This window comes from Tachypleus tridentatus, chromosome 8 (genome assembly GCF_004210375.1).
Source record: "Tachypleus tridentatus isolate NWPU-2018 chromosome 8, ASM421037v1, whole genome shotgun sequence".
Taxonomy (NCBI): Eukaryota; Metazoa; Arthropoda; class Merostomata; order Xiphosura; family Limulidae; genus Tachypleus; species Tachypleus tridentatus.
The window spans coordinates 51,161,539-51,182,703 of record NC_134832.1 but is presented as its reverse complement, the minus strand read 5'-3'; the positions used below and the strand labels follow the sequence as shown (position 1 = coordinate 51,182,703).

The following is a 21,165-nucleotide window of genomic DNA, read 5'->3' as shown; positions in this document are numbered from 1 at the left end:
CTACTGACTGTTAATAGTGGAGTAGGTTTCTACTGACTGTTAATAGTTGAGTAGATTTCTACTGTCTGTTAATAGTGGAGTAGGTTTCTACTGACTGTTAATAGTGGAGTAGGTTTCTACTGACTGTTAATAGTTGAGTAGATTTCTACTGACTGTTAATAGTTGAGTAGATTTCTACTGACTGTTAATAGTTGGGTAAATTTCTACTGACTGTTAATAGTTTAGTAGATTTCTACTGACTGTTAATAGTGGAGTAGGTTTCTACTGACTGTTAATAGTGGAGTAGGTTTCTACTGACTGTTAATAGTTGAGTAGATTTCTACTGACTGTTAATAGTTGAGTAAATTTCTACTGACTGTTAATAGTTGGGTAGATTTCTACTGACTGTTAATAGTTGAGTAAATTTCTACTGTCTGTTAATAGTGGAGTAGGTTTCTACTGACTGTTAATAGTGGAGTAGGTTTCTACTGACTGTTAATAGTTGAGTAAATTTCTACTGTCTGTTAATAGTGGAGTAGGTTTCTACTGACTGTTAATAGTGGAGTAGGTTTCTACTGACTGTTAATAGTTGAGTAGATTTCTACTGACTGTTAATAGTTGGGTAAATTTCTACTGTTTGTTAATAGTTGAGTAGATTTCTACTGTCTGTTAATAGTTGAGTAGATTTCTACTGACTGTTAATAGTTGAGTAGATTTCTACTGACTGTTAATAGTTGGGTAAATTTCTACTGTCTGTTAATAGTTGAGTAGATTTCTACTGACTGTTAATAGTTGGGTAAATTTCTACTGTCTGTTAATAGTTGAGTAGATTTCTACTGACTATTAATAGTTGAGTAAATTTCTACTGTCTGTTAATAGTGGAGTAGGTTTCTACTGACTGTTAATAGTGGAGTAGGTTTCTACTGACTGTTAATAGTTGAGTAGATTTCTACTGTCTGTTAATAGTTGAGTAGATTTCTACTGACTGTTAATAGTTGAGTAGATTTCTACTGACTGTTAATAGTTGGGTAAATTTCTACTGTCTGTTAATAGTTGAGTAGATTTCTACTGACTGTTAATAGTTGGGTAAATTTCTACTGTCTGTTAATAGTTGAGTAGATTTCTACTGACTGTTAATAGTTGAGTAGGTTTCTACTGACTGTTAATAGTGGAGTAGGTTTCTACTGACTGTTAATAGTTGAGTAGATTTCTACTGACTGTTAATAGTTGGGTAAATTTCTACTGGCTGTTAATAGTTGAGTAGATTTCTACTGACTGTTAATAGTTGAGTAAATTTCTACTGACTGTTAATAGTTGGGTAGATTTCTACTGACTGTTAATAGTGGAGTAGGTTTCTACTGACTGTTAATAGTGGAGTAGGTTTCTACTGACTGTTAATAGTTGAGTAGATTTCTACTGTCTGTTAATAGTTGAGTAGATTTCTACTGACTGTTAATAGTTGAGTAAATTTCTACTGTCTGTTAATAGTTGGGTAGATTTCTACTGACTGTTAAAAGTGGAGTAGATTTCTACTGTCTGTTAATAGTTGAGTAGATTTCTACTGACTGTTAATAGTTGAGTAAATTTCTACTGTCTGTTAATAGTTGGGTAGATTTCTACTGACTGTTAAAAGTGGAGTAGATTTCTACTGTCTGTTAATAGTTGAGTAGATTTCTACTGACTGTTAATAGTTGAGTAAATTTCTACTGTCTGTTAATAGTTGAGTAGATATCTTCTGTCTGAAATGATATAAAATATTTTAAGCTAGATGATGAGTGAAACTCTTATAGGATAAAACCGAACAGGTTTTTGTGTGTGGAACATTCTAAATCTCTTAATGGTGATTATGACAAATAAATAACTTACACGTATCGTCATCTGATACCTAATTAATAGTGTAGAATTACACAAAATTAAGAATCCTGTGTAGTGGTGAAAATATTATCTATTCCTGATAAATCCATTCATAAAAACTTGTCTATTTTTGTTTGTTTATTTTTTGTTGTTTTTTTTTTTTAATTTCGCGCACAGCTGCTCAAGAGCTATCTGTGCTAGCCATCCCTAATTTAGCAATGGAAGTCTAGAGAGAAGGCAGCTAATCATAACCACCCACCGCCAACTCTGGAGCTACTTTTTTACCAACCAATAGTGGTATTGACCGTAACATTATAACGCTCCCAAGCTGAAAGTGCGAGCATGTTTGGCGTGACAGGGATTCGAACCCGCGACCCTCAGAGTCGAACGCCTTGACCCACCTGGCCATGCCGGGCCAAAACCTTGTCTCATGTTAAGTTTCACATAGCCTGTTTTTAATCAAAACCCTATGTTTGTTTTTGCATTGGATATCAATATAGCTACGTCACTTAGAGACAAAGCAAAGTTTGTTTACATAACTTCAACAGTTTATGATTTGAAAAGTTTTTGTGAAAAGTTACACTTTATACCTTTAAACCCAACAACGTTATTTGTTATTATCTTGAATGTACTTTCAGGGTTATTTTCCTTCAGTCCTCATTCGTGCAAGAAACCCACGCTAATGACAAATACACGAATACACTGCTTGTAAATGATTTCAGAAAGCTTGTAGTACATCAAATATTATTTTAAGAGTACTCAACAACATTTATTAGCAGTGTCACGTGATCCTGGTTTCTTGACTATCCTAGTGTCACGTGATTTCTTACTGTATCAGCGTAATTGTGCTATTCACTCTTGTTAGGTTCATAGACTTGTACTATGTGTAACATTTCTGCATTTTGTATTCTAAGAAATACAACATAAATAAAATACTTGTACATAAATCAAGTGAAAGTTTCTTCCAGTGAAGGCAGGATATTTCATAAAAAGTCATTAATTTCTTATGATTAGGCCTAATTACCTGTTTCAAAAAGAGCCAATACAAAACAATCTCTCATCCGATAACATGGTAACAGTCCAATGAAATGGATTGTTAGTGAATAAAGGTAAATTCAACGTAAGGTGAAGCGATTGTTAATGGAGTGCTGAGTATTTAACAACGCTAAGAGATTGCTAAATGGGTTTTGTTTTTATACCACGGAGTTTTGGCAAGTGATTAATACTCTGTCATGTTTCTACAACGTTAATGATTTATTATGCTGTGACTACACAATGTTGTGTTTTCACAACATTGATGATTTGTTAAGGGAGTGCTATAAAGGACAGTGTTTATACAACGCTGTTACTTGTTAACTGATTGTTATCGGGTGTTATGTTTGTTTAGTGTTGATAATAAATGTTGTGTTTTTACCAGGCTAATGTCTTGTGAAGTGATTGCAATAAATCGTTGCACTTTTACAACGCTATTGTCTTGTGAAGTGAGTGCATTAAATGGTTGTGTTTTTACAACGCTAATGTCTTGTGGAGTGATCTTTATAAAGGGTTCTATTTATACAACGCTAATGTCTTGTGAAGTGATCTTTATAAATGGTTGTCTTTTTACAACGCTAGTGACTCACAAAGTGATTTTTATAAATGCGTTTTTAAATAGTCCTTGTCGTTTTGTTATATTATTTTTACAGAGCGCTATGTTTTACAACGCCGATATTTGTAAGTTAACAATATCCGTAGTAATATAACTTGGGTTCAAGTCAAATGATCAAAAAGTACCAGGAAAGTTACGAACAGATGTCTCTATTTATAGTTCGTCTTAAGACATTGTTTTGTTACCGAAACGAAAGCTGCGTACAGGTCATGATACTCGTGTTAAGAAGTTAACGTATTCAGAGAGGTAGAAACTGCTACACACATGTACACTTGTTATATATATATATATATATTGCACACTTGTTATATATATATTGCACACGAGTAGATTTTATACCAGTTGGTGCACAAGTACTTTGGTCAAGTAGACAAGTTACCAGTAAAACTTCAAAGTGTTCTTATTAATTACAGAAGTAAATACCTTAGATTACCCACGATACCCATCTTTCTCGTCGTACTAACTGATGGTTGCTCTGGAAGTTCAATATGGTTGTCTAAAACAGTTGTCTGAGCAGTGTTTATCACACGCTTCAGTTTCACATTCGCGCTCACAGTTACAAGTTAAACTGTAATATCAAGGTTCTTCTCAATGTTTCAACAGAAGGATAAGAAAGCAGGATAGGTTTTTATCGGATAAAAAACTGGGACAGGTTTCATCGGAACACCGACATAGTTGCGGAGTGTTCTATGGCCTTTCGGCGCAGCGAGGTGATGCTGGTTTCCCGCCAAACGTCTCCTTCACCGTTCCCCAGACCAGGATCGAGTGCTCCTATTGACATGTTACAGGAGGCGGACAGCTGCAGCGGCGTAGAGGAACTAGAGATCGGCGGCGAAGCGACTGCCATCGACATGCCGGTTGTTACTTGGGAGAGGCCGTGAGGAGTCGCTATTCCGGACGGCGAATTGAGCGTGTTTAGACCGTAGTGAGACGTGTACGCATTACATCCTGTAGTAGTGACGGAGCCGGCCAAAGGACCGTGGTTAAGCGGAACGCCAGGTTGGTTTATTCCGGTCATGGAAGGAGTAGACAAGGACTGACCAAGACCAGATTGAAGGGAGAGAGTCGGCGGACCCAAGGTCAGCGGCGGTGTGCCCATCTGGGTCATACCCGTGGCCATGGACCAGCGTGCATCCGATCCGGCTCCAAAGGAACACAGCCCATCACTCATAAAACCCAGAGGAGGAAGGCTGTGTGAAGGTAGAAGAACTCCAGGGTTTCTGAACACACTTGCTGTCTTTTTCCTTTTTTTCCACTTGGCTCTGCGATTCTGGAACCACACCTGAAAAACACAGAATTACCCTGCGTTATTGGTGAGGTAGTTTAAAGTAACAAAGTTTTTATCACTGCTTAATTACCCTGCGTTATTGGTAAGATAGTTTGATCTAACAAAGTTTGTATCACTGTTTAATTATCCTGCGTTATTGGTAAGATAGTTTGATCTAACAAAGTTTGTATCACTGTTTAATTATCCTGCGTTATTGGTAAGATAGTTTGATGTAACAAATTTTGTATCACTGTTTAATTATCCTGCGTTATTGGTAAGATAGTTTGATGTAACAAATTTTGTATCACTGTTTAATTATCCTGCGTTATTGGTAAGATAGTTTGATCTAACAAAGTTTGTATCACTGTTTAATTATCCTGCGTTATTGGTAAGATAGTTTGATGTAACAAATTTTGTATCACTGTTTAATTATCGTGCGTTATTGGTAAGATAGTTTGATGTAACAAATTTTGTATCACTGTTTAATTATCGTGCGTTATTGGTAAGATAGTTTGATGTAACAAATTTTGTATCACTGTTTAATTATCCTGCGTTATTGGTAAGATAGTTTGATGTAACAAATTTTGTATCACTGTTTAATTATCCTGCGTTATTGGTAAGATAGCATGAATAATGAAAGTAACAAATCTTTGTGAAACATGATATCACTACTGTGGATCTCGCATTTATAAGAACTGCTTCAAAGACAACATTGCTTGTGGTAACATTTGCTGTTATATATAACAAGGCTTGAATAGAACAATTAATATTAAGATTTAAAAAAAAAGCATTTTGAAATGTAGAACTATTGCCTACCGAACTAAAAATATTAATTGTAAAGAGACAAAAAGAAAAAAATATTTTATTAGAATAGTAAACGTATTAAAATATACAAATAATGCTATCTCGTGGGTCCCTCATGACTACATCAGAATTTTTAAACATTTTTTTGAAAGTATTTATTCAAGAACTGTATTGTGGGTTCGTGTATTTGCTGATTGTGAAGACTTTAACATTGAATAAGAGAGTATCTACAATAATACAATCAACTTCACTAATTGTATTGTTCTCTATGTAAATAATATGTGATTTAGTCAGCTTCCTCTCGCCTGTTCTTCATAATATAACAAGCAAATACAGCCGCCTTTTCAATAATATGCAATATGTGAACCCCATCGATATTGAGATATGTGAAAATAAACTACAGCAAATCCAGACTCTCCTAGTTTTGTACATTTGATTTTAAAAAAGTGCTTTGATAATACCCGACTTAATAATTGAAAACATTTTGACCTTGACTTAGATTAGACTGTAAAAATTATTAGGTGAAGCCAAATATTTTCACGTAAGTGTTTTCTGCTGTTGTGCTGGTATGTGTGAAGAACTAGTTATGGAAGTATACATGAATTTATCTCATTCTAATTCTCTCTCTCTCTGCTAGTTATACGTAAGATAAAAGAGAATTGAACACTAAGAGACTGCTTGACAAAAGTGGCAACTACTTTGATATCGGGCGGGTTCCAGCACGGCCAGGTGGTTAGGATGCTCCACTCGCAGTCCTGCTCGTCACACCAAACATGGTTGCTCTTTCCGCAAGGGTGGGGGGCGTTATAGTGTGACGGTTAATCCTAAGAGTTTGCGGTGGGTGGTGATGACTATCCGGGTTTTTTTTTCTCTCTAGTCTTACACTACTTAATTATTAACAGCTAGTGTAGATAGTCCTCGTGTAGCTGTGCGCGAAATTCAAAAAACAAACAAGGAGACTGATATTGTGAACAAAGTACACTCAGTATTTACCCAAATAATGTGTCATTATTCCCTGAAGAAGTGGAGGGACATCACGAGACGTCGTGACATGAAAACATACACAACTTCAGAGGAACAGATAGATAAACAGAAGGCCAGTGGATTAATAAAAAAGAAAGACAGATGAAAAAAAAGGAGAAGAGACAACTGATACGAGAGACAAATAAAACAGCAGACAAGAAAGCTTATGGATGAATAGATATGAAAGAAAAGCAGAAAATAAGGGGTAGATAGGATTGATAGCTAGAGATATGTTAACAAAGCTATGCTACTTATGAGAACAAGAACTTAAAATGTTTAGAGAAAGAACTGACAAGAAAGGTAAACAATATATGATTAAAATAATTTGTTTTTCATTCTTTAATATAAAAGTGTGTGAAATTGTGGTCAGTTAAAGCTCTCGGTTTCTACAAACACATTTTACATATCTCTAGCTTTATATTATGGGTATCTTGTATAAATTCAGAACAAAAACAGTTTTTATAACTTACGTGGTTTACTCTTATATAAAAGACATAAGTTTACTTTAAATCATTCGTATTAGAATGTGTTGTTTACCTGAGATACATTTATTACAACAGTGATCATTGACTATTCTTACTACCTCCTTCTTACAATGGCTCAACGGTAAGTCTGAAGGCTTTTCACACTAAAATTTAGATTTTGACACTCACAGTGGTCGGAGCTCAGATAACCCATTGTGTAGCTTCGTGCGTAACAGCAAATACATTAATAAAAACACACTTAAAAAGTTTTCCACAGGGGCGAAGGTTTTTTTTTTTATCTGCAGTTCATAGGAGTATGCGGAGTAAACATTTATACAGGGATGTTAATTGGCGGCAATGAATATTGCTTCAAATTGGATTCTGAGCCCACTTAAGCAACTAACTATCCTTGAAACAACTAGCTAGTTTGATACATGAACGTAGCACGTATATCAAATTGTTCGAAAATATTAAGTTTTATTTTCGGTTAAAGACTGATTGTGTGACGACTTTCACTTATCAAACCATTTCGCTTTCACTTGTTTTGACAGCAAAACAATACCGCGTGTGTTTGTATGTTTTCTTATAGCAAAGCCACATCAGGCTACCTGCTGAGCCCACCGAGGGGAATCGAATCCCTGATTTTAGCGTCGTAAGTCCGAACCGCAAAACTAAATAAATAAAACCATGTTTACATATATATATATCACTAGTGTCTAACGAATGTAGGTCTAAGTTAATAACTAGTCGCTGTGTGTTTTTATATATATATATCACTAGTGTCTAACGAATGTAGGTCTAAGTTAATAACAGTTGCTGTGCGTGTTTACATGTATCTCCACAAAAATCACTAGTGTATAATGAATGTAGGCCTAGATTAATAAGTATTCCTTGTGTATGTTTACATGTATTTATGTACACATTACCGACGTTACGAAAACAAACAGAAAACATTGCCAGGCTCTAACGTTTATTTTAATTGGTTACATGTAATTGATTTCGAAACGAGGTGCATGATTGTGGTAACATAAAACCAAGGGACCTTTCACAAGTCATTCAACAACTTAAACACGTCCTTTCGTAACATTAAGTTTTTAACTTCGCTCTTTTTCACAAATCATTAGCATATTTTACTCCAAATAGTCCGGTGCTCTTTTAGGACTACCCAACAATTTTTGAAAAGCCTCCAATTAAACTTCATCAAGTTTGAAAGGCAGAAAACTATCAGAAGTCTAGTTATCACAATGTTTAGTCTTACCTTTAACAAAACCCTACAGAAACTAAATGCAATTAATCTCTTTATTATCAGGTATTAAAGACCCGACATGGCCAGGGTGGAGGCGTTATAAGGTAACGGTCAATCCCACTATCCGTTGGTAAAAGATTAATCCAAGAATTGGCGGTTGGTAATGAAGACTACCTGCCTTCCCTATAGTCTTACACTGCTAAATTAGGGACGGCTAGAGCAGATAGCTCTCGTGTAGCTTTGCGCAAAATTAAAAAACAAACAAACAAACAAAACAAAGGTAATAAAATAAATACTACGGCTTGTCAATTAACCAGAAATGTGTTTTTAAAAACATTATTGGAAGATCCCAGGTTTCCTGTAAATAACTTCTCACGGACGTTTTTCAGTTTCAGTGCTGTCCGCAGTAAAATATAACAACTTAAACAGGAATAACTCATGGAACAGAAGACTGTTGGTATTATTACTTTTTGCTAAATATTACTCTATTACACGTAAAAGAGCGTGCTAGTTCTTCAATTTCATTCGACTACCTCCAGCAATACGAATAGGATATTACGTATATTAATTAATAACCAATCATTAGACAGTTCGTTATTACTATCAATTCCAGAGGGGGAAACTTCGGACATAGACAGCCGATTATTTAACGAACCAAAACCTCGTAGTTTTCAGTCGGTAGCCACGATCTGGAGGGACACGAGAAATCTTTTACATTTAGCGTGGCTCGTGCCACAACTTGTAAATTATTCACGGCTACATAAAGCGACAACGGCAGAGTAACTGACTTTCATCTCGGCTAACGTCTTCTCCCCCGAGTACCGTTAGACGAGGGCCAATCTCAGCTTGCCATATTTGTCGTACACAGTTGCTGCTATATAACAGCACAAAGTACAAAGGATACGCATTTGATATTAATGTAGTTCTGCTGTTCCATTAAATAGTAATCCCCCCTCGGTCCAGGGAAACAGAGCAAGGCTTGACTGTGGAAGAAGATGGAAGATGAAATTCATGTAAGCTCTTAGTAAGAAAAAAAAACAAGACGTAAAATGAAAGTTTACTGATGTGATGTATCGGCGCTGAGGACCGACGCTCGTGGCACGCGCTGCCAAGCAGAAAATGATGGCTGGATATGGATCATTAACTTACCACACGAGGAGACTTGCGTTAGTTATTAGGGCCTTTTTAAGATTTATAAAATCAATATTTTTACGTCAACTGAGAGATAAATGTAAGCATTAGACACATTTGTAGTAAAAAAAAAGTGTTAGAAAAAGAAAAAGATTAAATGGGTGAAAATAACGGCAACAATTATCAGAGTTTGAAACTTTTAGCACCTGTAAGTTCCTCAGGATATGAAGAGCAGGAAATGACGTCACTAATAATCCGCACGTTTTTATGATTGAATATTCTAAAACAACATTTCCAGAGATAAAACTGACGCAGTATAAAACATTTTCCAGGTTACTTTATGTATACTTTGTGTCTACCCTGAAACTTTCATTCACATTAATTAGTAAGATTAATTGTAATGTTATTTGTGCTTAGGCTTACATTTATTGTATGAGTCACACGTTTGTAGAAGCCCTTTATCCAAAAAATACCATGGGTCGGTAAACAGTTTATTGTATGAATAGATTAGAAAACTGATTAAAATATATACGATTAGCTTATTGACCCCGTCAGTAATTCTGTAAAGGGTTAAGACGTCATAAGAGAGTCTATTGTTTAGTTGTTTTAACGTGTCACAGAGGTTTAAGTTAATTAAAAATAGAATGAAGACAATGTGACAATATGTAGGTTCATTGTATGACATATGACATTTAAAGACATACACCTGCGTCGCCATTACACCTCTCGAGTTAAATGTATGACATATAATTTTTGAATAAACTGTACATTCATATAAAAAATAAACTGTTTTATTACCTAAAGAAAACTAACAAAAACAAGAGGGAATGTTCAATAGCCGCGGCTTTTAAAATTCTTTTAGGAATTAGGGAAATTAATCTATAAAACCTTTTTTTTTCTTTTTTATTAATTGTATTTTTGTGCGTCAGCAACACCAAGCGTGGGACGCATGCGTATATCCGATTCGATTTGATTACTTATCACGATCTCTTAGACAACTCTTAGATTGAAGTTATTTGACGCACGATTATACTAAATTAATTTTTGGGCGTGGTCAAATATATCAAACGAAAAGATCTGACCTCCTAAGTTTCAAACTGCAATTTGACCTCAAGTCGGTCAAGAAATGACGAAGCTACGAATTAAAAGTTTGTACTTGAAAAAGACTCGACACCATTTTATGAGCCGTTATGCAGCAGGCAAAAAAAAACATCGACTCGAATCAGAGGAAAGAACCAACCACCAATTATATTGTTCGATAAACTGAGGTTCATTGAAGCTGAAAGGACCTAACGATTATTAAGTTCCATATTTATACGAGGTTAACTTTAACCTCTTAAAAGGTAATGTAAAATGAACGAAGTAATCTCTTACTCCAATGGGAAGTTTACAGTTACATAGGATATAAAAACTATGTAACTCACACACACATTGCTAGTTTATTCTTCTAGCTGTTTAAACTACTGAGTATCAACTTTACCCTTTCACTTGATTCACCAGTTGTCACTAAGTTATACCAGTTTACTTATTTGTCCCCTGAAAAATTGCGAAGAATAAGTTAGCAACATTAGCACTACGTGTTCTGCAAATATAAATACAGTGATACCTTTAGTCAACAGTCATTCTGTGTGTTCTTCTGTGTATCGGTGATACCTTTAGTTAACAGTCATTCTGTGTGTTCTTCTGTGTATCGGTGATACCTTTAGTTAACAGTCATTCTGTGTGTTCTTCTGTGTATCGGTGATACCTTTAGTTAACAGTCATTCTGTGTGTTCTTCTGTGTATCGGTGATACCTTTAGTTAACAGTCATTCTGTGTGTTCTTCTGTGTATCGGTGATACCTTTAGTCAACAGTCATTCTGTGTGTTCTTCTGTGTATCTGTGATACCTTTAGTCAACAGTCATTCTGTGTGTTCTTCTGTGTATCGTTGATACCTTTAGTTAACAGTCATTCTGTGTATTCTTCTGTGTATCTGTGATACCTTTAGTCAACAGTCATTCTGTGTGTTCTTCTGTGTATCGGTGATATCTTTAGTCAACAGTCATTCTGTGTGTTCTTCTGTCTATCGTTGATACCTTTAGTCAACAGTCATTCTGTGTGTTCTTCTGTGTATCTGTGATACCTTTAGTCAACAGTCATTCTGTGTGTTCTTCTGTGTATCGTTGATACCTTTAGTTAACAGTCATTCTGTGTGTTCTTCTGTGTATCGGTGATACCTTTAGTCAACAGTCATTCTGTGTATCGGTGATACCTTTAGTCAACAGTCATTCTCATTAACCTTAACAAATATATTCAAGAGATGACTTTTTAACTGAATGATATTTCACTCTGGTTTTTGCTTTAACAAATTCTCTTATTAAATAGAGTTCTCAGAGAAGTTTCAGGTTAGTATATAATTGGTTGTTAGGATCAGGGGTTCGAACTTTGTTCGGTTTCGATTTTCACTTCGCACCACAAAATCTAGAACATACAAATAAATATGTGGATTATATATGCAAATAGACTCGTTTGGGTTGAGAAATATTTTACGTAGAAGAGCGAACAACGTTTCGACCTTCTTCGGTCATCGTCAGGTTTACAGAATTAGCACTGATACAGTAGTGGACATGACTTCAGTTATTTAGAAAGTAACTCTCTGTTGATTATTATCACTGTTCATGACATTCTATTTACTATTTCTAGTTTAGTGTATTAATACCTTCAAAAGTTAAATATGTAGATTTAGAGATAATGTAATTTATAACCACTGAAAATAATTAAAACAATCACCTTTTATTTTTTGTTTTTGATCATTTTTCGAGTGTATACAGACACAACATTTGTAATTTGAAGATGTTAGATGGTGCATTAAGTGTTCGATGATCGCTGAGGTTTTTTTCTAAGAGTAGAAAGGTGTATATTCTTAATCTAACTTACGTGTCAATACATTCGCTGCAACGACTCGTGTTTACTCAAGTTCTTTCACACCCTTGAAATTCTACGATCAAAATTGTCTGTTAAATTAACAACGGAACGTGAAGAGACACACACATAAATAGAGAAAAGTGGGCATATGGCATTCTGGGTAACAACATGAGTTACGGCTTTAGAAAACACAGTTATAACATCCATAAGTATGACTTGAGATAATATGGATACTTATGGCTCTAGGTAACACGCATATTCATTGCTCTAGGTAACACGCATATTCATTGCTCTAGGTAACATAGATAGTTATAGCTCTAAGTAATATGGATACTTATGGCTCTAGGTAGCACGCATATTCATTGCTCTAGGTAACATGGATAGTTATAGCTCTAAGGTAACATGGATACTTATGGCTCTAGGTAACACGCATAATTCATTGCTCTAGGTAACATGGATAGTTATAGCTCTAAGGTAATATGGATACTTATGGCTCTAGGTAACACGCATATTCATTGCTCTAGGTAACATGGATAGTTATGGCTCTAAGGTAACATGGATACTTATAGCTCTAGGTAACACGCATATTCATTGCTCTAGGTAACATGGATAGTTATGGCTCTAAGGTAACATGGATACTTATGGCTCTAGGAAACACGCATATTCATTGCTCTAGGTAACATGGATAGTTATGGCTCTAAGGTAAGATGGATACTTATAGCTCTAGGTAACATGGATAGTTATGGCTCTAAGTAACATGGATACTTATGGCTCTAGGTAACACGCATATTCATTGCTCTAGGTAACATGGATAGTTATGGCTCTAAGGTAACATGGATACTTATGGCTCTAGGTAACACGCATATTCATTGCTCTAGGTAACATGGATAGTTATGGCTCTAAGGTAATATGGATACTTATGGCTCTAGGTAACACGCATATTCATTGCTCTAGGTAACATGGATAGTTATAGCTCTAAGGTAATATGGATACTTATGGCTCTAGGTAACACGCATATTCATTGCTCTAGGTAACATGGATAGTTATGGCTCTAAGGTAACATGGATATTTATGGCTCTAGGTAACACGCATATTCATTGCTCTAGGTAACATGGATAGTTATAGCTCTAAGGTAATATGGATACTTATGGCTCTAGGTAACACGCATATTCATTGCTCTAGGTAACATGGATAGTTATAGCTCTAAGGTAATATGGATACTTATGGTTCTAGGTAACACGCATATTCATTGCTCTAGGTAACATGGATAGTTATAGCTCTAAGGTAATATGGATACTTATGGCTCTAGGTAACACGCATATTCAATGCTCTAGGTAACATGGATAGTTATAGCTCTAAGGTAATATGGATACTTATGGCTCTAGGTAACACGCATATTCATTGCTCTAGGTAACATGGATAGTTATGGCTCTAAGGTAACATGGATACTTATAGCTCTAGGTAACATGGATAGTTATGGCTCTAAGTAATATGGATACTTATGGCTCTAGGTAACACGCATATTCATTGCTCTAGGTAACATGGATAGTTATAGCTCTAAGGTAATATGGATACTTATGGCTCTAGGTAACACGCATATTCATTGCTCTAGGTAACATGGATAGTTATAGCTCTTGAGGTAACATGGATACTTATGGCTCTAGGTTTACATGAATATGAAGAGATCTGTATAGCAGAGATGACTACATATCTAGTTGACATGAATTTAGAATCCCTTGGGGTCAAGAAGTCCTAACTTCTAGTTGACATGAATTTAGAATTTCTTGGAATCAAGAGGTCCTAACTTGGTTGAACTGTGTAAAACAAGTAACATTTAACAAAATCACCAAATTCACATTTTTATTCATGTTACGAATGCTGACCTACGTTGTGTAATATCATTTAGATTTTTGTCTCAAGCCACAAAACATCGGAGAAGTATTTAATAAAATATGTTTGTTTTTTATTTTTTGATATCACTTAAAGTACTTGTGTTAAATATATTATCACTTTTTTGAGACAGTGCGGAATTATGTAGCTTTACCATGCCACAAAATAATCAAGTAATACAAATAATCCATATGGAAAACAGAAATGTACTTTTTGATATACACGTGTATTTCTGCAAAACCCTAGCATTTCTTAGCAAAGTTTAAGGAATAGTTAACAGTTACTAGCAAACTATGAACTAATATAACGTATTTAGTGTACTATGAAAGTTAAACACGATGTGAGGGGGTTATAAGAGGGATTTTCTCCTATAAAATATATATTTATGCAACTTACAACAAAATTTTAGTTTCACGAATACACAATACGTAAATTGTGTAAGTAATACACAGTGAATGTGTTGTCCGATCAGAACAAGACATTACATAATCACGTCCTGTGTTCTAATAAAACAAAAATGTAAGACTTGGTGCCAAGCTGGGCTCACTTTAGACGTAAAAGATTTGATTGGTTTGTCTATTGAATTTCGCGCAAATTTCCTCAAGGGCTATTCACTCCAGCCCTCTCTAATTTAGAAGTGATATACTAGATAGAAGGCAGCTAATCGACACCGCCCAAATCTTGGGCTACTCTTTTACGAACGAATAACGGGATCGAACGTATCAATATAACGTTCCCACAAATGAAAGGACGAGCATGTTCAATGACGGAACTCGAACTCGCAATGTCAGACAGACAGACAGAATCGTAAGGGTTTCAAATGTGTTTATTAATGCTTCGTCTCGTTCATTAAAAAAAATTCGTTATACTTATGTATGCCTCGTTTTAACGACTTCGGATCAAAGTTTACTGCTATATTTCGCTAACACAAAAAAAACATTCGTTTATATCTCTCATTTTACAGCTTTTGTGAATATATTATGCCGGTCTTCTCAATGTAAAGAACTGTAGCAGTCAACTGGACTTCTCTTTACGCATGTATCTGAAACTAAATGAACTTTACAAGATGAACCGTTAAGCCTTTTCACTGTAATAAAGAAAACCGAGTAGTCATGTGGTTTAAAACTTTGTAATAGTTACAGATTTTAAAACATAACGTTTTTCTTTCAAGAAGACGGTTAGTGAATTTATTGGTTTGTTAGGTCGACAGAAGTTAAATAAAAATATTGAAGAAAAGTTTTACTGATCTTTCAGTAAAAACAAAACAAAAACTCAAAGGTAAAAAAAAACAAAAAACGTGTACTGACCCGACTTCTTTCTTCTCTGTTTAAGTTAAATGATGCAGGTTTACTGTAAAGACATTTGAACATGTAAAATGTCTGTTTAAAACGTGCACTATACACAACAGAGACACCTATCATCTGTTAGCATTTAGTTGGCAAAAGAGAGAAAATAATTATACCTGTACACGAGATTCCGTGAGTCCAATTCTCATGGCCAGTTCTTCTCTCATAAAGATATCCGGATAATGAGTCTTAGAAAAACTCCGCTCGAGTTCTTGAAGCTGGTTAGGAGTGAATCGGGTCCGGTGTCGCTTCTGTTTGAGAGGCTTGTCTGCATCAGAACCCAGAGCTTGGCCCGAGCTGCCGCCACTTCCACTGCTTGGGATGATCATGGGTCGCCCCTGGATACTATCCGACTCCAATACTTGGAGGGTGGATCCACCGGGCGTGTAAAGGTGGTCCACCCCTCCGTTAGGTTTAAGGCTCTCTCCTGCTCCGTCGTCTTTCGTCACTGAAAAAGAAGGAGTCGAACATGGTCTTATACCGCGAGTTAATTCTAGTATCATTAGTTTTAAGTTGCGTTTCACTTTAAGTACCTCTTATTAATCTGAGAAATTCCGAATATATTGCTTCCGAGACTTAGGAGAGAATTTGAAAAAAAAGACAAGAAACGTCTAAGGAGAGTCAGAATAATTTTTTTTTTATTTAGTTTACTGTAAGAAAATAAGAATACGGATGTAATTGTAGGAGCTAGCCTGAGAGGTGCGCGAGAGCACGTAATGGGGTGGACTTGATAAATCACGTGCAGGAGAGTGCATAGAATAGGCCGAGAGTAAACTAGTTAATCTCTTTCAACAGATTTAATCAGAGGCATACCGATAAAACGAGAACCGCCTAATGAAAGAGTCAAATAACTCAATTAATGCTCTTTTCTAGTGATAAGTGTTGGGATGCTTCTCAGGTCTTACCTATGGGAGTTGTGGAGCTATGCAGGTGGTTTAGCATTTTGTTATAACTTAGTTCTTCTGAGATGCAACCAGAGCAAAGTGAACTTCACCTGTCTGTTCTCTGTACCGAGTTCGCTTATCAAGCGCTGCAAGCTAGGATTTTCAGTCATTTAGAACACCAATCAGCCTGTTCTTTGAGAACCACTCGCTTGCGTCAGCCAATCGGCTGTTCCAGTACACGATCTTCGCTGCCTTTCTACTCGCAGTGGGTGGGTCGACATCGTGAAAGACGTGAGACAGTCAGCTTTCGTGTCACGACCGTACGAACAATGGAAGACTCAGATCCGAAACATGACAACAAACTACCTATATCAAGAACAGAGTGGCGAATATATCTGCGTAAGGGTAAGGTTTACATATGTCCTATCTCATCAAATTTGTACGTCAATGTTTGTGGGGGTTATTTTCTTTCGAATATAACTCGATGTGGAATTGACCCAACAGTTGGATATAAACTGGTTTACCCAAGATTAGCCCGTAAGCTTCCACGTGTGAAATATTACTTTATTGGTGTTAGATTTTCAAAACATTAAAAAAAAATTACAAATTTCTCAGGAACGAAGCCTACTGGTTATCAAAGTCAAGTTTTACACTAAGAATGTCATAATTGTTATGGAGAAAAGATGAACGTTTTGATTTCGAACAATAGCTAATTATTTAATTACAGCTTTGTTTTATATATAACCAACACATAAAAATAATGAATATAATAAATGTTCGACATTATAAAATTCAGCACAAATTTCTTATTAATGTATTTGTCTATTTAAATAGACTAACCATGGGACAAAATCCCTTCATTAAGTAAACAAAACTGAAACCCGAACGTACTCCATTTTGAAAAATAAAATAGATTGACAATTAAGTTGTGGTAACTTTTACCGTAAAACGTTTCATTAAAGTGAATATTCAACTTGTGCTTCATTATTGAACGTTTGTCTGTATAACTGAATACAATGAAGCCGTCAGAAAAAAAAAAAAGATAAAAATATTTGTTTGTTTTGAATTTCGTGGAAAGCTACATGAGGGCTATCCGTGCTAGCTGTCCCTAGCAGTGTAAGACTAGAAGGAAGGCAGCTAGTCATCACCACCCACCGCCAACTCTTGGGCTACTCTTCTCACCAACGAATAGTGGGATTGGCCGTCATTTTATAACGCCTCCACGGCTGAAAGGGCGAGCATGTTTGGCGCGACGGGGATGCGAACCCGCGACCCTCAGATTACGAGTCGAGTACCTTAACCACGGGGATATGATGTGCCATGTAACAAGCGAAAATAAAATACCGTGTAACATCCTTACAATACTTTTTACTTATAAAAACTAAATGCTACATTGTTAAAAGCGAAGTTTCCCCAACTAGTACTATTAAAAACAAAACTCAAAGTAATACACTCGCCCCTATGTAGATTTTCTACGAGATAAAAGCTGAACCTAAAATGTTTGCTCGAAAATGCAGAACGCAATCCCAATAAATATATTATCTTAACTTGTAATCACTTTAACTCGAGAACTATCAACTTTCTTTTTTACATAATCGACACTTTATATGAGGATAAATATTGATAATTAATTCAGTTTTCTAAGCGTCACTCGTATAATGACAAGAAACGGTAATTGCATTTCACTCGTCAACCAGACATTATTAGCCTCAAGAAGTAAAAAAAATTCAAAAGAATGTTTTTAGTTACATCTTCAGAAAGTTGGGTTCGAATAAAATCGTTTCTTTTCGTAATAAATGTGGTTTAATTTCTCAGTTTGATGTATCATTAACATTTGTACAGCTACTTCTGAACGGGTTCAAACTCATACATGTAAAGTTGACAATTGAAACGAGCTAAAAATGAAAACAACGAGATATTGTTTATTTTGTTGTTGTTATGAAAAATGCGTGAGTATTTCTTTATTTATGTAAAAGTGAGAACAACGAGATATTGTTTACTTTGTTGTTGTTATGAAAAATGCGTGAGCATTCGTTTATTTATGTAAAAGTGAGAACAACGAGATATTGTTTACTTTGTTGTTGTTATGAAAAATGCGTGAGCATTCGTTTATTTATGTAAAAGTGAGAACAACGAGATATTGTTTACTTTGTTGTTGTTATGAAAAATGCGTGAGCATTCGTTTATTTATGTAAAAGTGAGAACAACGAGATATTGTTTACTTTGTTGTTGTTATGAAAAATGCGTGAGTATTCCTTTATTTATGTAAAAGTGAGAACAACGAGATATTGTGTACTTTGTTGTTATGAAAAATGCATGAGCATTCCTTTATTTATGTAAGAGTGAGAACAACGAGATATTGTTTACTTTGTTGTTGTTATGAAAAATGCGTGAGCATTCGTTTATTTATGTAAGAGTGAGAACAACGAGATATTGTGTACTTTGTTGTTATGAAAAATGCATGAGCATTCCTTTATTTATGTAAGAGTGAGAACAACGAGATATTGTTTACTTTGTCGTTGTTATGAAAAATGCGTGAGAGTTCCTTTATTTATGTAAAAGTGAGAACAACGAGATATTGTTTACTTTGTTGTTGTTATGAAAAATGCGTGAGCATTCGTTTATTTATGTAAAAGTGAGAACAACGAGATATTGTTTACTTTGTTGTTGTTATGAAAAATGCGTGAGCATTTGTTTATTTATGTAAAAGTGAGACCAACGAGATATTGTGCATTTTTATGTTGTTATGAAAAGTGCGTGAGAGTTCCTTTATTTATGTAAAAGTGAGAACAAGATATTGTTTATTTTGTTGTTGTTATGAAAAATGCGTGAGAGTTGCTTTATTTATGTAAAAGTGAGAACAACGAGATATTGTTTATTTTGTTGTTGTTATGAAAAATGCGTGAGAGTTCCTTTATTTATGTAAAAGTGAGAACAACGAGATATTGTTAACTTTGTTGTTGTTATGAAAAATGCGTGAGCATTCCTTTATTTATAATAATGTTCAAACAATATTTTACTACAATATTATTAAATATTTTCTATTATTAGCGCTCGAGTATTTAGATTTTTTGTTGGTCCGAAATTAGTTAATTTTACAAGTAAGGCTTACTACATCACACAGCGGCATGTTTGCGGACTGCTAGAAACCGGAGCTTAGATAGCTCGCTGTGTAGGTTTGTGCCTAGGTAGAGACAAACAAACTTCCAGAACTGATAACATTCTAATAAGACAGGTAGCTACGGCGCTCATCTTGTAATCTGTGTGGCGTTATAATGCGATAATCAATCTCCCAAGAGCTACAGGCGGAAGGTGTTGACTAAGTGTCTTCTCTAGCGGAGATAACCCTCGAGCGGCTTCCAGCGAAAGAACAAACTTTGAAGAGAGGACTTTTACACCTTTGTACTTAAAGTTATGTGACTCTGTTTAACTAGTCCATCGGTTTTATAATCTGCGTCTATACAAACCCGGGTCAAAGTTGAACTACAACTGGTTGTTTTTTAAATTGTTTCACTCTGTGTTTTACACAATTTACTAGACTTGTAAAATAGTTAACACGATTAAATAAACATCTCACGTGAGATAATTAATCATAGCGGAGTAAATAGAGTTTTAGAAGGAAGCAACGAAATAATCAATACACGTGAGAAATAGAGTGGATAATTAATTAATGAAAATAATGCTGTGAAGTTAAAAATTAGAGCAATAACTAAACATACTGTTGGCATGATCGTGCCTTGTATTCACTACAAGTGTTGGCATGATCGTGCCTTGTATTCACTACAAATGTTGGCATGATCGTGCCTTGTATTCACTACAAGTATTGGCATGATCGTGCCTTGTATTCACTACAAGGAAAACCTATTCCCTGGTTAAGAGAAGTGAGAAAAAAGTGTCTTTGGCCAATATTCAGTTCTTGACGTTATATAACCACACAATAACAAATATTGTCAATAAACTTAGTATTAAGAGAATTATTTAACTTCGAAGTCTAAGTTCAAGGAAGGTCCTATTCAACGTGTGTTATTGGTTAAGACTAATAAATAAATTATGATGAGGAAATAAAAAAATAAGGAGTGAAATTGATTTGTGAGATTATAATAATGAACGTTAGGACAATTGATGGATTACAACAAAATAGCAGAGTAATTACTGTTTGTACAAATATTGTAGAGATCGTTACGACTTACGCAGTTACAAAGAAGAGATAAGTGACGCAGAAAAGTGAGATACAATTAAATAGACATTTAGAGTAATGTGTTAGGGTACTTAACGACTTAGAAAGATACTGTAGCCAAATACATTGACCAATCAAAATAGAGAGAAAAATAATATTTATTTTTCATATTATAGAATGTGTAAACATTTATTTTATTTTCAAAGACAGGCTAGCTTAATTAACAGAACTTTAGAAGATGAACCTAACAATTCGAGTTCCTGTTCAAGTGTTGTTGTTCTTTTAATTTTCAGAAGGTCTGGCATGTCCAGGTGGTTAAGGCACTCGATTCGTAATCTGAGGATCGCAGGTTCGAATCCCCGCCACACTAAACATGCTCGCTTTTTCAGCCGTTGGACCATTATAATGTAACGGTCAATTCCACTATTCGTTGGTTAAAAGAGTTGCCCAAGAGTCGGCGGTGGGTGGTAATGACTAGCTGTATTCTCTCTAGTCTTACACTGCAAAATTAGTGACGGCTAATGCAGATAGCTGTCGTGTAGCTTTG

General features: G+C 35.3%; 1 protein-coding gene across 1 annotated transcript; it reads right to left on the bottom strand.

Moving 5' to 3' along the window:
• Positions 1–3,785: 3,785 nt before the first annotated feature.
• Positions 3,786–16,569, bottom strand: LOC143224148 (homeobox protein orthopedia-like). Its single transcript, XM_076452595.1, has 3 exons — positions 16,463–16,569; positions 15,674–16,005; positions 3,786–4,763 (listed from the first exon to the last, which is right to left on the bottom strand). Exons 1-3 carry the CDS (start codon positions 16,497–16,499, stop codon positions 4,137–4,139), a joined length of 996 nt encoding a protein of 331 aa, XP_076308710.1. The 5' UTR covers positions 16,500–16,569; the 3' UTR covers positions 3,786–4,136.
• Positions 16,570–21,165: the final 4,596 nt, after the last annotated feature.

Bases quoted from the DNA above. Each gene is read 5' to 3' on its own strand.
- LOC143224148 (XM_076452595.1), bottom strand. From the start codon at position 16,499: ATGCTAAACCACCTGCATAGCTCCACAACTCCCATAG. The intron at 16,006-16,462 runs GTAAGACCTGAG...CTTCTTTTTCAG, and splicing joins TAGCTCCACAACTCCCATAG to TGACGAAAGACGACGGAGCA. The intron at 4,764-15,673 runs GTATAATTATTT...TGTGTTTTTCAG, and splicing joins TCACGGAATCTCGTGTACAG to GTGTGGTTCCAGAATCGCAG.